Source organism: Eublepharis macularius, chromosome 9 (genome assembly GCF_028583425.1).
Source record: "Eublepharis macularius isolate TG4126 chromosome 9, MPM_Emac_v1.0, whole genome shotgun sequence".
Lineage (NCBI taxonomy): Eukaryota > Metazoa > Chordata > Lepidosauria > Squamata > Eublepharidae > Eublepharis > Eublepharis macularius.
In genome coordinates this window covers 97,829,189-97,851,410 of record NC_072798.1, presented here as the reverse complement: position 1 = coordinate 97,851,410, position 22,222 = coordinate 97,829,189, and the positions used below count along the sequence as shown (strand labels likewise).

Here is a 22,222-nt window from a genome sequence, read left to right as displayed (position 1 = left end):
GACCCCCTCACCTCTGCAGGAGTATACCGTATACCCTGCAGCTGTGGACAAGTTTACATCGGGACCACAAAGCGTAGCATCCAGACAAGAATAAAAGAACATGAAAGACACTGCAGACTTGGACAGCCTGAAAAATCAGCAGTGGCTGAACATAGCCTAACTCAAACAGGGCACAGTATCTTATTCCAGGACACCAAAATACTGGACAACACTTCCAACTACTTTGTCAGACTGCACAGGGAAGCCATTGAAATTCACAAGCATAAGCAAAACTTCAACAGGAAAGAAGAAACCTTAAGAATGAACAGAGCATGGGCTCCAGTTCTGGAAAACACCAGGCCAACAAAACACTCCACACCCGACAATAGCCCTGCAGAGAAGATTAGCACATCAAGCACCAATCCATATGCAAAAGAACCTCCTCAGGTTACAGTGAAGCCTCCCGCCATTAGCATTCCACACCCTGGGAAACTTACAGAATGACTCAGCTCAACCCCACCCCTCCTGAGTAGATACAAATGACCTACATCTTTTCCACACTGTGACACTGAGAGATCTCTGTCTTTTGGTGCTACACCTCTGAAGATGCCAGCCACAGCTGCTGGCGAAACGTCAGGAACTACAATGCCAAGACCACGGCAATACAGCCCGGAAAACCCCCAACAACCATCGTTCTCCGGCCGTGAAAGCCTTCGACAATACATCAAATAATGTTTAGTTCTTAGAGAGCCACTGGGCTTTATTATATAAAGAGACAATCTCCAATAGCAGATGTTCAATGGTCTCAATTTATAACATTTTGGCCAATACCCTTTATGCCCTAGGATGGGGTTAACATGTGCCATGCTTCTTTCAAAGGAGATGGTAAAAGGATCATAATGACTTATTGATTAGCAGCTTAAAGGCAAATTGCAGCAGGAGAATTCTGCTTTCCATGTAAGTTAACAGCTTACAGCATTCACAGCCTACAGTGACTGAACTAGAGATGAAGTGTTATTTAATCTGCAGGCCATCAGCAACAATTAATGGTGATAACTGGAATGAATTATAAGTTTGCTAAAGGACTGCAGTAGGTGTTAGCAATCAGACCCCTCACTGCTATAAGGTCAGTTTATAGATGGAATATCATAAACACTCTTCCTCATATATCATAAGCCCAGGGAGCTGCCTTGGCCCAGAATGGATGCCAGCCAGGCAGTAGCCTGGAAAATTACCAGAGTGTGAGTCAGAGTCACTGACTGACTGATGCCCCTCCATGCCCTGGAGATGTATAACCTAGGACAATGAGGTCTCCTGACTTACCTCGTCAACACCCAATCTAATTTCCCCACACCCATTTACTCTAATCAAGCTATTCAGCAAAGCTATTCAGCAAAGTAAGCTATTCAGCTTTTCCCATCTGGTACTTATAGTGTCATCAAGCACTTTTTCACCTATAGTCCACCTCAGATTGGACCCATCAAACCTTTCTCAAGTTATTGTCCAACCTATTAAGGTATTGTTTTTTTGGAGGGGGGGTTATAAATGTCAACATTTTGCCCTATTATTGGACTCCCTGGCCACCAGTGAGTGCATGTGTGTTTTGGATCCATCTACACACACCCAAATCTGTTTGAGCCTCTTCTTTTCTCCTCATGAAATGCTGGTCGTTTTGCTCCTGCATTTGTGGGCCCGTACCTTTGAAACTGGTAACTATTGCCCTCCTCGAAACTGCTTTCTCCCCTTTTCCTCCTTGATTTTCTTAGTTAGCCTTGTATGAGTGCTGTGTGTGATTTTCTGCACGTTTGTCCTTTTATTTCTCTTTAATAAAAAAACCTTTCTGGATGAACATCTGTCTGGCTTATTTGAGAGTTCTAAGGGAATAATCCCCATAAATGTAAATGGGGAATCCCATTTACCCCCAATTATTTGGGTAACATAGGGGTCCTGACAGCAGCCAATTTAATGAAAGTTTGTGTGTCAAGGACTTGTCTTTCTGTGAAGAAACATAAGATGTCCTTTAAAAAGATGGGTATGGAGTATATCTAAACCCCACCTTTCAACCCTAAGGGAGATGCAAAGTGGCTATAAAACAGGGTTGTACTTACCTGTAATTGTTCATTGAGTGATCTTCTGTGCAGGCCACACATTGGGATTGAGCACATGCAGGCGAGCCTCGGAGAAGATTTTCAGAGCTTTCTTGAAGTGCCCCTCCTTCCTTCAGTGCTTTCCTGCCAAAAACATCACATGACCAGAAATAGGGGCTCCATTGGATCAGTTGCTCAGCTTTGACTCGAAAGGGACCATTATTCAGGCTGGCAGGCAATCAAAGCCTTTAGGAAAAAACCTTCTGAGGGCCAAGCTACACATGACAAATGACACTTGAACGGCAAGTGGATTGAGTGGAGGGCAAGTGAACAGGGAGAAATACACTTGCTGTTCAAGTGTCATTTGTCATGTGTAGCTTGGCCCTCAGTCTCAAAACCAAGAGTTCTGTTAAACTACACCTCAGGTGTCTCCCCACAAAGCTGACACAGCCAAGGAAGGGAGGGGCCTTTATTAAGTCAGGCAGGCAGGCAAAACCTTTGGAAAAAAGCCTTAGAGCATAGGGCTCTGTCAGGTCACATTTCCAGGCTTCTCCCCTTGGAATTGAGGGGGCAGATGCCTTTCATCAGGCCGGCACACAGCTGCAACCTTGAAGGAAAAGCCATAGTGAGGAGGCTCTGACGGGCCACACCTCTGGACTTAGCCCTTGGTACTCAAAGGTGCCAGGGAGGAAGCAGTTGCCTTTATTCAAGCCGGCATTTTCCAGCATCTTGAAAAGGCCTCTCTTGAGCCACAACAACAACATGAAAGACAGAAACTTTTCTTCTTAAATGTAATTTTATTCTCCACTAGAATGACTGTTGATGGTTTAAAACTTTTTTAAAAATAATTCTTTTTAGCCTCAAGGATGAGGTGAGGGGAAAGCACAGAACATTAATGGAGATCCTCTTTCTGTGTTGGTAAAAAGATGATTTTGGCAGGAAAGCACCAAGTGGAGGAGCGGCAATCCAAGCGTTCTAGAAAGCTCTGGAAATCATCTCTATGGCTGGCCTGTACATGCGCATTCCCAGTGTGGGACTGCACAGAACCACAAAGATAAAAACACAGTTCTCTAGCCAGAAGGGCCTAAAATTTATTATGTTAACTTTATGTATTTGTTTAATTAATTCATAGTGAGATATAAAAATTTACAAATCTTAGATTATATGGACTTAAATTAATTCCCTGTGCTTGGTGGTATCACCTATGCTTTAAGATGGATATTTTCTCACCTTGCCTGAGCCACCTCCATCCCCCACTATAGATGCACCAAAATAAATGAGCCACCGTCTGATTTTATGCCTTTAGCCTAACTTTAGTTCAGTTCTGTTAGAAGAGGAGCACTGAGCACTGTCCCTTTCCTCAGGTTTCAGAGGGGGACAAACCAAAGAGAAAGAGAGGTCAGGGCATCTGTTTACTGCTCTGACTATCCTTTGATGTGTAGATTGCTATTTTCTGGACTTCCTCCTCATGACATCCTTCCCTTCCTGGCTTTGTTACACCAGCTCCACACCTCTTCTCCTTTCTCTCCATCTTGCAACCATAGATGTAGGACTTATTCTGCCATCCATGTCCATCCTTAGATTAAATAGATAGATAGATCTATCTCTCCTCCTTTCCTATCAGAGTATGGAGTTCTTACAATAAAGAACTTTTATTTCCTTTCTAAACATAAGCAAGTGTATGGTTTATTATTTTCTCTCCTGCGCTCACACCAGTCAGCATAATCAGCTCACCCCACCATAATCACGCTTTTCACTGCAAGCAATATACTCTGCTAAAGGCCCAACTATGGAATCCTTTAATTAGATTAGTGGGGCCAACATATGATTTGTTCATTAGCTAGGACGGAAGAAGGCCATTGTATTGGTTCCCCTTTAACCAATGTAAGCAAATGGAGCAACACATCAGATTCTGATCCTGAATGTACTTATTTTGTTGCTTGATTTTTAGAGGCTGCAGAGTGTCAGGTTCAGAGTCTTATGTGCTGTACCAACTCCATTTTCTCATGCTTCTAGTGTTTTAGTGCTTCCTCTGCAGGTGCCCAGGTTCCCAGGCAGATTTCTCACAGAGAGAGATTGTTTGGTCTACCGACGTTCCACCCCGGACCGGCCTTGAGAGACTCCAACTTCCCAAGCCTCAAAGACAATGTTTTGAGAACTGTGGGGGGAGGCTGGGCCAAGTGGGAACTGTTACTCTGTACCGTATGCTTTGCTTGTCATTGGTAACAATGCATATGTACCAACCTGGATATTGCATTCAGGCCAGTGGACTATAATAATCTTTTTCTTCAGTAAATGCTTTTTGGAAACAATGGACTTTTGTCTAGTTGCAGAAGGCAGACTGGAGTAAGGGTTTTATCTAGCCACAGTTCTGACACAGAGAACTGCCGAAGGGAGGTATTTTTAGATATGGGCTTTATTTAAGTTTTTCAGTTTTATTGTTCAAGACCATGATCTAAAATCAGGGGGATGAAAAAGAAATAGACAGCAACACATCAGAGTGAATTTCCATTCTCCTTGACTGTAAGCCTGCAAACTAAGTGCTTTCTCTTTGAGTGCCTTCCTCCCTCTCTCCTTTTCCCCTCTCACACATCCACCCGCATGAAAATCTCCTTATGCTTGATAGATAGCTGATTCCAAACCTGCTACACTGAACACAACAGAATAATGTGTGAGCCTTGTGGAAAACCGTAGGTTGTGCTTTGAGAATGCTGGAAGGTTGCTGTCTGAGATGTCACTTTTGATCCTCATCAAAAATGATCTCACCGGGACACTGTAAGTTTATACAACATCTGTTACACATGTAGTTCCAGCATGTGAAAGTTTCTTATTTTCTGTGTATAGTGCTTATGATTTCAGAATCAAATTAATGGTATTCTGAAACTCAGTCCACCATGAAGGAAGTGTCTTGTAGGGCAATGTAATGTTAAGTGCCACAACCATCATAGAATACTATAATAATTCTTCAACTGTTTTATATTGTTATAACAGATGAGAGATTTTAAAAAATCTCCTAGATTACAGGGAACCATAATTCTCTCTGCTTTTCCCCACCCAGTTCTTCAAGAATAATGAAATATGCTTTAGCATGCCAACAGCTGTTCAGCATATTAAAATGATTGTTTGTACCTCAGATTTGTTTTTAATTGTCCTGCATCACAGAGTGTTATATATATAAAATGTTGCTTTCAACAAAATTCATACATCACATACAAAATTTCAGTCACGTGGATTTGCAGTTCATGGATTGTTAACACGATGTTCATCTGCTTCTATAAATAACTTGCCTTAACTAACTCTCTATTAGCTCTGCTTTATCTGCCCAAGTGATACAAAATTTCTACAATTTGAGGATCCTTCCCAAACTGAAAAAGTATTAAGTAGAGATACCAAATATTGTTTCAGATGATTTAAGAGTTTATGCCATATTTAATCCTATTTTTGACACAAGTAACATTTCATAAGAGGATATGAATTCATGTCAACAGCTTCCAAATAGTTAACAGCCTTTGAAAGAACACAAACATATGATATTAATTAGAATAGCCCCTACACAAAGCTAATTTATGCTGGAGGAAAGGTAACCAATCTCTAAAACAGAATCTGAGAATTGCTACAACCTTCTCATATTTTTCATTGTACATCTAGATCAGCTTGGGATAGTGAAAATCAGAAGTTGTGTTTCCCAAGTTTTTGTTCTTACTTTCAAATTGTAACAATTTCTACAGCATTGACTAGATAGTTTAATCGAAAGCTGAACTAAGGATCTTAGAACACTGTAATTACTATATTTTTTTCTAACACAGAAGACCACTGTTTTTATTGGGTTCTAAGAAGTGGGGAGAAAAAGTCCTAGCTGGCTATTATTTTATTCCTGGCAGTGGTTCAGAGTATTGCTGTCAACCACAGAGAAAGCTGGAAGCCAAAACATTTTTCAGCTTGACAATTAATTGGTCAGCCAGATTTCCTGACCTGCATATTATGTACTAAGTGGTGCCTTTAAGATCAGCGTGTATGATAAACCGTCCCAGTTTATGTACAGACTGGATTGTATTCTGGGGCCCTACGGGTGAAATCACTGGAGGCCTCTGATACTGAAATCTTGCCTTCTTCAGACTCTCTAGGACTGTAAGACTCTCTCTAGTTCTGTAAGAGCCATTTTGGTCAATTAATATAAAAATTCCAGATTGCATTTCAAATATTGAACACAGGAGATACAATTAGACAAATCCTAGATAAGCTGGGAAATCCCATGAGTTTTGTAAACTTCTTGTTTTGTTCTTTTAGAAGTTTGTATTTGTATTTGTTAGTTAGGGACTACTTTTAATTAGCTTTCTTTGAAAGTCAGCAATAGTCATGCCATATGTTACATATTTGTGTGTTTTTGTAGTTGTTTGAAAGTAAACAAAACCAATATAATTTACAGTCCTGTCTTTTTCTCCTCGTTCAGCAGCAGATCTCTATGGCATTTTCCAAACTACTTTTGGGATTCTACTGTATTTTAGAAGCAATTGCTATTTAGCATGTGCATGGGTATTAGGGAGCCATTCAAAACACAGAGCTCTAAAGCCTCCATCCCAGTATGGGGAGCTAATTGTACAGATTTTTGGATTGCAGCTTGTGGTGATCAGGAAAGCCTCTCCTCCCCCACCCCCCACCCCTAGGTATTATTTTTCAGAATGTGCAAAAATTTCCAAGATGTTACTGGAACTGGTCTCCTTGCAATAAAATGATTTGTGGGGGAATTAGCAAGCAAGGAGAATGGCTATGCAAGAGGCCGGTAACTGCAGGGATCTATCACCGGATTCTACCAGGTCCTTGCCTAAAATAGCAAACGAGGCGGGTTCTTAAAATCAAACAATAACTTTTATTAAGAACAAAATGACATACACATACACTCGCAACTACGGGGCAAAAATACTCACACACACAGAGTCCTAGGAAGCTTAGTCAGAAACTGGGGATAGAGAGAGAGGGAGCAAATATATCTACCTATCCTGAAGAGGGGGGTCCGCGGGAGAAGAGAGTAGCTTCGAATGGCCAGCATCCTTGGCCAAGAGAGCGAGAGGCTTGGGCAAACCTCAATGGAACAGTGCTTGTGGATCCAGAAGTGTGTACGACTTGCATGAGGCCAGGTCTCTACCTTTATAGGTAAAATGTGTCCTGAGGTGGAAGAACCCACTTATCTGTTAGAACAAAGACTCCAACAGTCAGTTCCTGGGTTTGACAAAAGGGTTGATCACCTTGATCAGTAGCAGCCCAGGGTGTGTGAAAGCAAATGCAAAATATGTTCTAGCACTGCACAAAAGGGATAATTTGTTAGTGAATTCCACCAGAGCTAAGTTGATGGATTTTAGGTGGGGACTGTACTCTCCCAGGATCAAATGTATATACTTATGAATGTCATTTGATTAGCTCCTCAAACAAGGACAGGAGATCTCATCACGGAAGAAGGGAAAGGAATGTGTTAAGTGGGGATGACTCTGAGAGACCTTTGTTGCACTGTGCTCCTCTGGGGCTAGGAGGATAGTAAATCCAATCGTCTCTTAAGCACTCCACATTCCAGTGTGGCATTCCATGCATGCCAGGTTCTCCCGGGCGGGACTCAGCAACTGTTAGAGGCTCTCTAGTGGCAATACAGCAGCCATTTTAACTCCAGAGGCCTGAACATTTTAAATATCACAAGCAGCCATATAAAACTGCTATTAAAATGGCAGAGGCCGGGCCGACCGTTCACAAAGAGGGCATTTTTACAAAAGGATTAGAATGGTTGTATACATGAACAGTATGGGTAGGGTTGCCAGATAAGATCAGGCTAAATACCAGACCGTGGGGAGAGGGGAGTGGGATTTACCTTTCACGTGCTGACTTCTGGGGTGGTATGATGATGTCACTGTAGGAAGTGATGTTATCATGCAGACCTCCCTCACATACACACACTTCTGTGTGCCACTTCTGTGAGGCACCACACAGCCACAGGAGGCCACTCGGGCACCCAGGCTGGCTGGCTGCTCTTGGGTGGTACTGCACTGCTGCGGGAGAGTGGCCAGGCACCCGGGCTAGCAGGTTGCTTTTCTGGCCTGGCAGCAGTGCTGCACAGCTGAAGAAAGAAGGGCACCCAGGAGAGAGGAAGGGGCCGGGCCAAGTGTCCGGTATTTGGAGGGCTTTTTTCCTGGACAGTCCCCCCAAATACCAGAATGTCCAGGCCAAAACCGGACACCTGGCAACCTAGTATAGGAGGTCATTTCTACAAGAGAGAATATACCCTATTGTATGTCTAATACTCTTGGGGAAAGTAGTAGTAATATAACAAAATCATTTAGCAGAAGACCAGGAGCCACCTGGAGGCACACCCTCATAGTAGGGCCCCCACACCACAAGGGCAGTCTCTGAGATGTCACTAAATCTCAGAGCCACAGCATCACTAGAGTGCCCGGGGGGAAACAGCACTAAGAGCATGAGAATGATGCACATATGCTCTGTTTAAGAAAGAAGAAAACAACTTTGTGTATCCCTTGAAGTGTGAAACTTAAACTGATGACCACATTCTGCCAAGGTGACACATTCAGGTACATAAGAACACAGAAGTGCAATTGTGAAAGTGAAAACACTGAACTCTCTTAGTAAAATGTGGATCGATTAACAGTGAAATACTAAGCAGAGTTACTCCACTCTAAGCCCATTGATTTCAATGGTCTTAGACTGGCGTAACTCTGTTTAGGATTGCACTGTAAGACTGAAAAGGCAAAGGAAACTCTTTTTCAACTAGTAGGACAAAAAAACGGGTTGCCATGGAAAGGGTCTGTAACCAACAATCAGCAGACCAGACGAAAAAGCTATATTGTCCTACAATGCAACATTGTCCTACAATGTTGTGGCCTTCACCAAAGACAAGAGGCTAGTCAGTTTGGGTCATCTTTGTACCACATTTGGTACATTTAGTAAATAAGGCCTTCTGAGACATTTTCGGTACACAGAAAGGCTGTACCAAAGCCATAATACAAGGACTGGGGACAAAGTCAAAATTTCAAGCCGAATTTAAGTCTGAGCCAAAGGTCAGTCAGAAAATCAGTCATGAATCAGTAGATGGAGTCAAGGATAAACAGACCTGAGTCAAAGTCGAATCCAGAAGATCAGTCCAAAAGAACATGCAATGCAAAAAATGAATGGAGCTAACAAGCAAGGTTCTCCTCCTCACAGTAGCTGAGTACTGAGGGAAGGAAGTTGCTTCTCCAACTGATCATGTGGCCATTTTAAGCAGGAAAATGAGCTGCTACGTGACCAGGAGAAGCAGCCCCCTGACAGAGCTTCAAAGAAGTGACTAAAACTTCTCCAGTCGGTTGGTCTGCGCACACATTGGAACTGCACAGAAGAACAAAGATGAACATATGTGCTTTTTCCTATGTAAAGATCACCTTGATGATGAAAAGCAAGCCTATGAAGCATGCTTGACACTTCAAAAGGGAAGCCAGAGGCACTAATTTAAATGATTCTCATATTTTGTGTTTGTGGAAAGGAGCGTGCAACTACTGCAAGTCTATATCATAGGCATACACTCATAGCTGATCAGTGTGACACTTTAGCAGCACCAGTTCATATGGGGTACACTCTAATTTTAAAAGTATTATACTAAAATTCTATTTTTAGTCTATGACATAAGAAATGATGCCCATGAACTTTTATGGATGGGAGGGGAAGTGTTTTTCTGAAGCATGGGAGTAATCCAGCCTTTCCATAGGGTTGCCGTTCCCTGGTGAGGGTGGGGGATCCTCTGCTCCCACCCTCCACCCCCTGCCACCACTCACCTGGCTGGGGGGGGAGGCGGGGGAACAGACCTCCAGGGCACATTGTCAGGGTGGCACAATGATGTCACTTCCAGAAGTGATGTCATCGCACTGCCCAGGGAGCGGTCTCATGCGTCACACTGGGCTGATTTGGGCCCCAGTGCAAATCACGCACATACTCCCAGGCCTGTCACTTCCTGGAAGTGACGTCATCACACAGATCCAGGAGTATGTGCACGCATGTGTGCCAGGTCCCCCCTCCCACTGGGAGGGTAAGGGGACCTGACAACCCTAACCTCCCATCACATTTCCCCAGCATATATCTATGGCTTCCAGTTGCTAATTTTAGAAGGGAATAAAAAATGTCCCAATTTACAGGGCAATCCTAAACCAAGTTACAACTTCCAAGCCCATTAAAGTCAATGGGCTTAGATAGGTGCAACTATGCCTAGGTGTTAGTCTTCTTCTAGAGATAACACAGATTCTATAGACTGGGATATATCCTTTCTCATACCACACTGGGCTGCAAACATGCAAGACTGCTGGGCAAATGCCTGCCAAACAGGTGACTATTGATGGCTGGTGCGTGTGGGTGGAAGTCCATAGCTGAAATAGTGACAGCAAATTACCCTGCTACTTTTTAATACTTTACAAAACAAGGAAAGGGATATTAGAAAGCACTTTCCTGAACTGATTTCCTTTTTAGGAAATCCTGTTCCCCTCAAAGATCTTTATTTGTTGTTTGCTTGGTCACTGAGTACTTTTGAAGTCTCCAGTTTGGAATATCTAATTATCTACAAGGAAGTAACAGCACAAATACTCATGTTTTAACTCTCCCCCACTCAAGCAATGCATGCTTTCATTATGCAATGGGACTGGTTGTTTATAGTTAAGACGCCCACTGGAAGAAAGCCAAACCCTATAGTGCTATTCCTCAGGAAATTTAAGCAGCTGTGGTAATGTAACTTAAAACCTCTCAAAAGTGTGCTGCAGTGCAAGCACAGCTTTAGTATTTAGTATGAGTGTCGGATGCCGCCAGTCGTCTAAAGGATTACCTTCTCTACAGTATGGAAAGGAAAACTGAAATGCAAACCTGGAGGCAGCCTGAAAGATCCAAATAGATGAGTTTGTGACATCCTCTTCCAGAGCCAAGGTATTGTAAACCTTTGTCTGTGAATTTTCTGCAGTAAGCTAAACTTAAATATTGTAAGTTTGAGAAGCTCCTTTACCGGATAAAGAAGAAGGGGTGGGGAACAGTTACTACAATAGTGTGCACAAAATTCTGATGCAATCTGATACTGTAACAAAAAGACTTTCTAATAATATGGTTGGATGCTTGAGTTTAACAGGTTTTTTTTCTTTAACAGAATACAAAGGACTGTGCATTTAAAGCATGTATTTCATACTCCATGATATCAGATACAATAAATTGCCATTCATTTTAAAATAAATTCTGATTTTGAAATGATTTTGCCTGCTTGTTACTCCACTTACTTGTACACTAACACGGATGAAACCTCAAGAATTTAAAAGGGAAAATTGCAGCACTGATTCCACATTATTACAAGCTATATGTGTTCAAAATGAAAGCCAGAACTCTATTAAAGGATTCCAAAGCCTATGGGAATTAAACATACTGTTAAACTGGCCATGCTCATGTAATACTTTCCATTAAAGTCTGAAGCAACTATAGTAAAAAAAAGCAAAAATGCAAAATAGTAAAGCACACACATCTAAAAGCCAGAGTCTTGTATCCACAGGAAAGACATCACTGGATGTAAGACAAAGAAAGTGGGTTATACCATATGCATGGCAAATCTGTACTCTGAGCTACATCTGCTTGTATCTTATTTTTATGATGTAAATTGAGCCATTACATTCAAAACTATTAATTTTGTTCAATTATATTCTTGTTGAAATAAATAAGTAATGCAATCCCATAATTACCAGAAATGAAAGCTTGCAGAAAGCAAGTTACAACGTATCATTAGGTACAGTGATATCCTGGTCCGCAACAGTTTTAAGTTAAGGAAAACATTTTAAAGCAGCTTCACACATCAGCAGAAAAGCAGGCATTGAAAAGCATTGAGAGCATTCACAATGATGAAAGCATGACATCATAGCCCCTTTTGTATTCCAAATAACCTTTTATGTTCTAACCATCTAAGAGGGGGGAAATTAAGTAATGCAGATAAAATGGGATGGAATTTGAAGTAATTTGGGAAGTAATCTAAAACTGTGTAACAGTTTATTCATATTAACAATACATATAATACATGTAGGCAGAATTTTCTCTGATATATGATAAAGGGTAATATTTTCAAATGATTCTACATTACCTATCACATTAATTTTTAGAGTCGTAAGTTGTGGTTTATACTGTCAGAATACTGAACAACATACAATTTAAATATTGCCTGGAGTTGGTACGGTGACTATGATCATAACATGGAAAAGTCCTACTTCCCAGTGATACTAGCATTTTGGCTTCCGCTAGTCAACATGATAAAGAACCCAGCCTTCTTCCACAGTGCTGTCCTAAGCGGAGTTACCCCATTCTAAATCCAGTAACTTCGAAGGGGGGTGACTCTGCTTAGAATACTATTTATTTATTTACTTAATTCATACCCTGCCTTTGTCCCCAGTGGGGACTCAAAGGTGGCTTACATCATTCTCCTCTCCTCCCTTTTATCCTCACAACAACCCTGTGAAGTAGGTTAGACGGAGAGTGTGACTAGCCCAAGGTCATCCAGCATCCTGGTGTAGTGGGGATTCGAACCTGGGTCTTCCAGATCCTAGTCCAACACTAACCACTGTATCACACTGGTACAGTATATGTTGCAGTTTTTTGTGTTCTTGATGTACAAAGGAGTTTAAATAAGCTTAGAAATAATTATATCATGACTTAGTCACTATATGCCTCACAGTCAAAGAGAAATACTCATAAGTTCTCTTTCAATGGTACCACTTCTGGTTGACATTTCTTATATAATGTATGAAGAACTAATTAAACAAGGAAAAGTAAGCTGCTAACCATACTGTAATTGTTTAGCAAACTTACAAGCAGTAATCCCATCCCCCACCCTGCATGAGTAATTAAATTTTTCATACTGTTACCAATTTCACTCACTGCTAAGACAGTTTCCACACATCTCTTTTCTTCCTGAGCTGTCTTTCTTTTTTGTTTTTTAAATTCATGGTGACAGGAAGTGAATGTAATTAGGCTGATATAGTTTGGCAAGCAATAGAAGACCTATTCCAAAATTTAACAGTAAAACTACAAAAAGTCAAATGTCAATGGTGAGGAAAGAACACAATGCAAAGTGATCCAAATAGATTGGTGCTGAAGTTGGAATCAAGGAAGCTACAGCAGATACAGCTGTTTAGAACCATTTTAAGGGAGGGACCCATTGCTAGGATGCTCGCTTTTGAGCTGAAATCGGCTTTTGCGGAGGCCATTCCAAATATAATGGTGAAGGTCAGGAAAAAAATCAGGTGCATGAATTTAAAAGGCTGCTTTGTATAGAGATAATCTTGTTTCTTTGTCTACACATAAAAATTGCTTCTGTGTCACACAAGCTGTGCTTGTCTTCTTCCTCCCCTGGCCCAACTTTATAATAAGCCCTATTCATTCAGATCAAGATATCTGTCTGCTGCATGTTCTAGAAGGGGTAGCACTCCCCTTTTAAAAAGTGGGTTTGCAGCTTGGGGCTGCTTTTAGAACTGGCTATTTTTTTGGATATTCTAGTGCCATCTGTGGCTTGCTACACATTCTGCCAACTTCAGCTGGTATATATGTCATTTTCCAAAAAGATGGAATCTGCTCACATCTAGACTTGATCACTGTCATGTGTTCTATATGCCCTCTATGTGAGAAGCCCTCTCAGAAATCATAGCTGGGCCAAGGCTGTTTTCAAGAGCACACTGCAGTGATCACATCACCCCAGTCATAAAAGAACTACAACAATTACCAATATATTTACGAGCACAATTCAAAGGGCTGGTTTTTACTTTTAAAACTACATACAGTCTGGGTGCAAGGTCTCTGAAACACTGCATACTCCTGTATGGGCTTTCCCACCTACTAAGGTCCTTTGGGAGTGGAGATTCCAACCTGGCAGACCCAGGTTGGAATCTCCACTCTGCCATGAGCACTCACTCTGCAACCTTGGACTATTCACTCTCTCTCTCGGCCTCTCTCAGGCTGTGAGGATAAAATAAAGGAGAGGAGAACAATGTCATAAATCGCTTTGGGTCCCCATTGGGGAGAAAACTGGGTTATGAATATAAATAAATATTCTACCCAGCCGTTCTCTAGGTACTCTTGTATTCTAACTAGTAGCACCACAATTATAGAACCCCCCTGCCCCGAAGATAGCCTGATAAACCCTCCAGTTGCCTTTAAACACAAGTTAAAAATTATTTCCTAAGGCTTTTTAATCTCTAGATTGCAGAAATCTGAAAATGAGCAGAAATCTGAAAACAGTTGAAACAAAGCATAAGCATTTGCATGACACCTTAAATGATGCAGAAATTACATAGAAAGCTCATACTTATAGCAACAGACAGAACATCCTAGACTTAGTAGCATAGTCCACACAGTCCCTATCCCTTTACCCTATAATCAGCAAGTCAAAACTCACCATGAAATATATGGTTCATATCTCAGTGGCAGAGCATTTAGAGCTTTCCGAAAGACTAGGAGCACCCCTCCTCCCTTTGCCTGGTCCTCCGTCTCACCCTTGATCGAGCCGGTGCCCTCGTCTTCTCGCTCATCCACATCAGGGTTAGTCTCCTCCTCCTCGAGTATGGTGGAGTGGTTCGTCGATTTACTTCCAAACAACTGTCCCCTCTGCCTCAGTTTCTTGTCTCAGTCCTGGCAGGCACTCTCCCCTTGCGGCGTTCATCCCCTTGGGGTAGCCATCAGCCACCTCAGATATTCGCTTCTGAGCTTGGGGCATGCTCCGAGGCTCGCTGGTGCTTCAGCACCTTGCCCATGCAGCACCACCAGGTTAGTTGGTGGTCCCTCTGGGGTCTCAAGAGTTCCCAAGTTCACCTCGTCTGTCATAGCACAGGTAGCGAGATCCCGGTCTCTGGTTCCCGAAGACTTTGGGGATTCCAGCCAAAATGTCAGGACTTGCCAAGTAGTTCTCCAAAACACTTCACTGCATCACTTGGTTGAAGTAGTTAAAATGTTTATTAAGGATTAATACCAGCATCAAGCAGCTCAGACAATGGAATTGGCTGGAATGCCCAAAGATGATAGAGCATAGACAGTTATAGGATGAAGTCCCCACCCCCAACATAGAAACGGCTCATGAGGAATTTTGGCGGGTAAGTTTTGAGGAAGGCTTGGGAAGAAGGGAGGAGGGAAAAAGGAGTTCAGCTTCTCCAAGGTTGAGTTCCCAGCGCCACAGGAACTTGAAATGAAAACACCTCCCCTGTAAGATAAGCCATTAATCACAGCACATTAGAAATCACCTTCACTCTGCACTTACTCAGGAACCCATTACCACTACAGAACAATTCAAATGCAAATGCAACTACATGGCAGATATACAGGGCGTATCTGACAGAAAGGCACTCCTAGTGTTCTAGAAAGCTCTGGACATCTTCTCTGTGGCTGGCTTGCACATGTGCAGTCCCAATGTAGGACTGCACAAAAGCTATGAAGATGAACAGAAGGTTCTGGCTTGGTTTGAACCTCACATCTCTAAAAGGGTCAGGTAGTAACTGATGTGAAAGATTTCTTCCTGAGACCCTGGAGAGCTTCTCTCATAGCAGACAATAATGGGGTAGTTCCAGCTCCTGTCCTACCACTGTACTGAGCAATATTTTAAGTCTTCTTCCAGCCTAAGGAGCCATCCTCCAACTTCAGTGGCTGTCCCGCTGGTAGAAGGCTCCTTGTGGATGCTTGGATCCATCCCATCAACCTTGACAGACCAAGGGTCGAACAGTCTAACGTAGCTTCATGTGAGCTGCTAATCTTTACAAAGAAATTAGAAATATGCTGCAACTTTCCCTCATAAAGTTATATTAAAATTCAGAATTCTTCATAAATTATCAGTATGTTTTTACCTTGACAGAAGTCTTAATGTCCCATTTGTGATATCAGTGTGAGATAAATTTAAACGAAGCAGAGCTGGGCAGCCTTCTGATACAAGCCTCATTAATTCATCCTGTTGAATCAGGGAAACCATAAAGAGAATTGGTTTGATTTCATAAAAGTAAATTAGCGTCGCTATATATCAAAGCAGTAACATTTTACAATACACTTCAATGCTTAGACATCTTGTAATGTTATTATTGTATGCCCCATCTCCTACAACCAAATTCATGACACAATAACACAAAATAAACTGAAGTAACTGGCATTGTGGGGAAATAAGTTTTCAAACTGAACTCCTTAGATTGTGGTTGTCATCCTGTAATTAAGGTGATTTTTCTGGAAGGTAAGGGCCTCAGTCCGAAGATTTTCATATTTAACAGTGAGCTGAGTATATTCACCTGTCAGTTTTGGAAGGCAGAACAGAGGGGCAGTTATTAATCTGCTTCCTCAAATAAGTAATTAGTGCTATAGAAGATGATCTTGAGAACATCTGATAGGGGGAGACATTGTGAACCCAATGCCGATAAATTATCATGCAGGGCAGCAATGGATTTTGTATCCTCTGTGTACAGGGCTTGACAAATCCCAGGTGCCAGGTCACCATGGCCCTTAGTATTTTTTGTGGTAGCAATAATTAGAAAATATGTTCATACATCACCCCAAAGGCTGAAATAGGAGTCTGGCTCCTAAATTTGGGGGCTGACTTCTAGCGCTAAAGAAAATTTGTCAAAGCTTACTGTAGTACTCCTTGGTACTTGAGAACTCGTTGTACAAGGACATTCCTCCCTATGCCTCTAAGGCTGCTGATTGGAAGCTGCAGGCCATTTTAACTATGACACCAATCACTGGAATCTTCCTGACCCTTTGAATCAGGTAACCCTAGAAAACCAATTCCACACCACTGTCTGGTATAAAGCTCCAAGATCTGCTGCATATTCTCATGCTGGGCAGCTGGTTGCTTGCCTCTGTTCTGCAAGCATAGCAAAATTTCTAGCTATGATTGAAAGCGATGTCTGTCTTTTTATATTGTATTTCTTCTTAACTCCGTATAATTTTTCTTTCCATGAGTAAGCTCCCTAGAGATGTTTGGCTGATTGTGCTAGCATTCTTTCTCTAAAGACCAAGCCTCTAGTTAATGGAATCCAGGTTCTTTGTTTGTGCAAAGGTGTGAAATCATATCCATCACTTCCTTCAAAACGGATTACTCCCAATTGGCCATTCTCTCCAGATGTGGAAGTTCCAAAGTTGCCCATAAAAGCGGCAGCCCAAACTCAAGAGGAGAGGTGGCTGACTCTTCTTCTGGGGGCCCCTCTTTTTCCTCATGTTGCCGTTGTTGCCGTGCATGCTGGTTTAACGGCAGGTAGAGAGCTGCTACTGGCATTTTTTACTGAGAGACTTGCTGTTCTTGTGGGGGGGGGGCATAGCTTCCTCTTGTTGCTCTGTCGTCTTCTTTTTGTTTAAAGGCAAGAGTTGTTGCTTGCTATTTGTTGTTGATACTTCCTGTTCTGTTTTATTTGTGGGGCAGATTGCTTGTCACCAAGAGGTGTGTTGTTGTATGCAGCAGTTGATGTTGTTATTTTTGATTTTGCCACTAGTGGAGTTTTGGGGTGCAGTTTTTCACTAGGCAAATTCTTCAAAAAGCTTTTTAAAGTAGGCTAGGTGTGGGCCTTGTTAAACAAGCACAAATTAATGTTTTGCTTATAGGGACCAAAAGAATTCTCCCCATCTCTGACGGACATGTTTGGTGGAGGTGGCACTACTGTGTCAAGAGAGGGGATCCAGAAGGCAATGAAGAGGGTCACTTGGAAAATCGCTGAGATGATCTCTATAGATCTTATCCATGGTCAAGGATACTGGCTACTGCGGGCCACATGCTCCCTGCTTGCAACATGCTTAGTAGGACCATGATGTCCTTTACAAGGCTGCCAAGGATGATGTGAAGGCACAGTTGTCCCATGCTGCCCTCAGTCATAGCAGGCGTACCTTTCACTGAATGCCCTCGGGTGGCAACCCAATGGCCTTTTGGGTGAGGGTGGGATGACCAGCATCAGGTAGGGTCCGAGGGAGCGCTGCTGAGCGGGCTACTGCAAGGCTCTGCTCTATGCTGAGGTTCTCAGCAGGGCACAGATGGCAGACAACATCACTGCTACCATCAAGAAGCAATGTCTGGAGTGGGTAGGCAGGGACATCTCCATGGGATTAATGATGACCAACGGTGGCTCAAACATCAACACAGTGCTGAGCAAGTGGACCTCAAGTGCATTTATTGTGCAACCCACAGTCTTCACCTTGCTCTGGGTTTTTCTGTGGACCCAGAACGGACACAGTGACTCTTTCTACTTAATTACTGTTTTCATGACTAAAGTCATAAACAGTAAGTCACCGTTACTCATGAGTTCCAGTATCTCCTCCTGAAATGCTAGTGCATCACTTCTCATGCAGCGTAAAAGCAAATCACCAACTGTGCAAGAAGTACGTCCTGACAGTGCCAGAGCATAACGTGATCGATGACATTAGCACTTGCAGCCATGCTTGAGGATTTGGTGGAGCAGCAGACTACCTTGATGATGACAGCCAGTTAATGTAGTGGTTAAGAGGTTTGATTTCTCCAGTTGAAGCCAGCTGGGTGACCTTGGGTGAGTCATAGCTCTCTCAGAGCTCTCTCAGCCCCACCCACCTCAGAGGGTGATTGTTGTGGGGATAATAATAACATACTTTGTATATTGCTCTGAGTGGGCATTAAGTTATCTTGAAGGGCAGTATGTAAATTGATGATGATGGCGGTGATGATGTGGCTCTCCAGGAGTGACACCTGGAGGGGGAAGAGTCAGTTCAGGCAAGAGGAGAGGCTAACCATCTCCAAGGCAGTGAGTTCTTTAGGTCCTTTAAGGACTTCACCTTGCAGTCTCATCTGACATGGCAACCGTAGATCCGGTCATTCCTCTGACCTAGATCCTTCAGAGGAAGATGGCCTCCTCTCTAGACCAGATGCAGGATGTGCAGACCTCGTTCCAGAAGTGTGCATGTTCATGTTAAAGCTGCAAGAGGGCATCAAGTCCTGCCTGCAACCTCTTGCTGAGAAGAAGCCATACATGTTGGTTACCGTGTGTGACCTGCGCATCAAGGGCAGCATTGCTTAGTGGGCCAGGAAGTTCACCAGCTTGAGATATGAGCTTTCTCAGTGGAGGGACCGGCGGGTACAGAGGGAGGGACCAGCTCTGCGGTTCCCTGTACTGCCCCCACAGCCACTCTTGAGATGTCCTTAGAGATGGATGCCACTGAGGAGGTGCTTAGCCCCTCTGGCTATGTGAGGCACGTGAGCCAGGATTCGGTGTTGCTTTCCACCCTGTCCTCTGGGCCAAGAAAGAGGCAGTCTGGCCAGACCTCTCTCTCGTGGCTCAGAGGCTCCTCTCATGGCCTCCAAGGAGCATGCAGAGCGAGTGCGTCTTTTCCCATGCAGGTGACATTGCACTCGCCTGCTCCCCTGGAGAGCTGAGCAGTTGGAACAGGAAGATTCAGAGAGAGATGTTAAGGAAAGTAGAGTATATGACACACCATGCAAGTACCATAAACAAGCAGAGACAAACCTGCAGAAACACCCACAATGAAGCTAGAAAATGCTGTCATATGATTCTTGTGTGTTATATTAATTTCCTTCATTGCAGGGGTGGGATGACACAGGATGGCCAGTGATGAAGGGCTGCTGCAGCAGCCTGTAACTCTGTCTTGAGGCTCTCTGAGCCAGTGAGAGTGGCAGTGTAGGCTGTAGAGCAGACTACAGAGACTAGAAAGAGGTGAACTTGGGTTTCCCCAAATTACCCCTCCCTCTCACTTTCCGAGGCCAAGAGGGATTCATCTTATACTGTCATAACTGTGGCTGAATCCACATTACCTCCGCGCATCCCGGTGTTGCACTAAATGTTCGCTAAACACCTGGAAGTGTAGCATCTTTCAAGCGCGATTTCTGAGTCGCGCTAGAAAGACGCTATACTTCCGGGTGTTTAGCCAACATTTAGTGCAACACTGGGATGCGCGGAGGTAATGTGGATTCAGCCCAGGATTACATCTGAAAATCAAAATCAAAGCAAGGACTACTGAGGAATTATCAGTTTTTCAGTTGACAGTGCGGAAATTGAAATGGTTCAAGATTTTCTCCTCTTTGGCTCATCAATCAACCAAAAGGGAAATTGCAACCAAGAAATCGGAAGAAGATTGAGACTGGAAAGACCAGCTGTGAGGGAACTAGAAAAGATCCATAAAGATAAAGATATCTCTCTGGGGACCAAGATCAAGATCATCCACACTATGCTCTATTCCCATTCCTGTGTATGGATGTGAAAGATGGACACTGAGGAAAGCTGGCAGGAAGAAAATGTACTCAACTGAAATGTGGTGCTGCAAGAGAGTTTGCAGATCTATGGGCAGCCAAAAGGACAAATAAGCGGGTACTAGATCTAAGGAAGACTGAATTCTCCCGAGAAGCTAAAGTGACTCAACTGAGGCTTTTGTACTTTGTTCACATCATGAGAAGACAAGACTCTCTGGAAAAGACAATAACGCTAGACCAGTCATTAAGCTGCTGTTGAGGAAGCAATCACAAAATGCTGGCAGGTCCCAAGCCAAGCATCTTCCAGGGATGAGGGTAAGTGTTTTCAAAGAGGATCATCAGCCCTATTGCAACTGGTGGAACTCACTTCTGAATGAACATGCATGATTTGGGTGGGACAAACACCTCCCTCTATCTCCACATTCCCAGTTTTCTTCCCCCCCCCCCCCGTTTTGACCATAGATGGCCATCAGTGGGTTTCAAAGCTGCCTATGCAAATAAAGGCCAGCCACTCCCTCCAGTCACAATGAAGGCCAGCCCCACCCACCCCCAATCTCACAATGCCCACAGTCCTCCTAGGTCATAATCCCACTGCCTATAAAAATGGCACAATTTCTGAGCCAAGCTCAAAAAGGCTACATCCTCCAGCTGCCCCTAACCGAGGGGGCGGCATCCTCTCTCCTCCTTGAGAGGGGCAACGCCCTTGCATGCCTTCCCTACCTTTCGCTCTAAGACTCTCCCCCACTTTTCTCCCCCCATCCCTTCCCTCCCCCTCTCCCCCCTCCCCCCTGCATCCATTCCCTGCTTTCCTCTTCAAAATTCCTCCCCCCCTTTCCCCCCACATCCCTTTCTCCTTCCCTCCCCCCTCCCAATCGTCCGAAGGAGCATTTGGAGGAGGATGTGCCAACAACAACAGCAGCCAATGGCAGAAGGACTATGGGCTCCTCTTCGCCTGGAGCTCCAGCTTCAAGGTCATTATGACACTTTCAAGACAGGAGACCGGCTTGGTCTGCGTTAGAACAGCAAGACTCTGAGGAAGGAAGGAAGGAAGGAAGGAGGTGGACTCTTCAAGCTGAGACCCTGAACATCCCGTCTGTCTTTCAGGTGCCACCAGACGCGGATCTTGCGAGACCACGATGGAGGAACAGGGAAGAAGCGAAGGCAGCCAGAGCTGTCCTACTTCACAAAGAGGTCCATTGTTCTCCCTGAGGTGACACACGCTCAGGTGTGAGTCCCCTCAGGGACAACAAGGACACAGAGAGGCCTGATAAGGTAAGGTCAGGCCCAGCTTCAAAGGCCCCACCCACCACGTTAACTAGACAGTGCAGGCTTAGCTGGTTGCCTGAATTGGAGCCGAGAAGGAATTTTTCCCGGTTGCCCCAAATTGGCTGTGGGGGCAGCAGGTTTTTTGCCTTCTCTGCACTGCCAACATTGTATGCAACTCCAGCCATCTTGGCTGACAACTCAGGGCTTTCTGACACGTCACACTGTCTCCAGTATCACGTGTCGCCACGCCCAGGTGGGTGTCTAGGGCTGCCTCTTGAAAAGATACTATTCATTCAAATAAAGTTGAATGATTTAACTGTATATATTTGTGTCGTGTCTTTATTTCCTGTCTGGGAAGCAAGTCTCTTCTGTATTGTTGGGGAACGTAGCTGCAATCCTAAATGGGAATGAATGGTTTCCTGCAGTCCCATTTCATTCCTCCCTCCCTATTCTGCACAGTTATGTGTGCCAAGTGGTGCCAAGTCACATCTCCCCCTTGCAAGTGACTGACTGTGAAATCCTCAGCAATTAGACTGGAGTAACTCTGCTTAGGATTTCACCATAAGGCTTTAGAAGATGCCTATCAATGATGGAAATCCCCCCTTAATCCCCTGGTGCCACCGCCAGTGATCAAGCCGGCTTGCGAACAGACACACGGACACTCATGAAG

At 43.6% G+C, this 22,222-nt stretch overlaps 2 protein-coding genes across 2 annotated transcripts in view; one reads left to right on the top strand and one right to left on the bottom strand.

The window, feature by feature from the left end:
- FBXL13 (F-box and leucine rich repeat protein 13) overlaps nucleotides 1-22,222 on the bottom strand; it is a 174,046-nt gene that overhangs the window by 44,531 nt on the left and 107,293 nt on the right. The window contains 2 exon segments of the mRNA XM_054987798.1: nucleotides 10,944-11,073; nucleotides 15,929-16,029. Of these exon segments, the coding sequence (XP_054843773.1) occupies nucleotides 10,944-11,073; nucleotides 15,929-16,029 (231 nt within the window).
- The window catches only part of LRRC17 (leucine rich repeat containing 17), a 47,327-nt gene continuing 36,027 nt past the window's right edge, over nucleotides 10,923-22,222 (top strand). The window contains exon 1 of the mRNA XM_054988305.1: nucleotides 10,923-11,003. The gene's annotated coding sequence lies outside the window, so the exon portion shown is untranslated. The remainder of the gene's footprint in view (nucleotides 11,004-22,222) is intronic.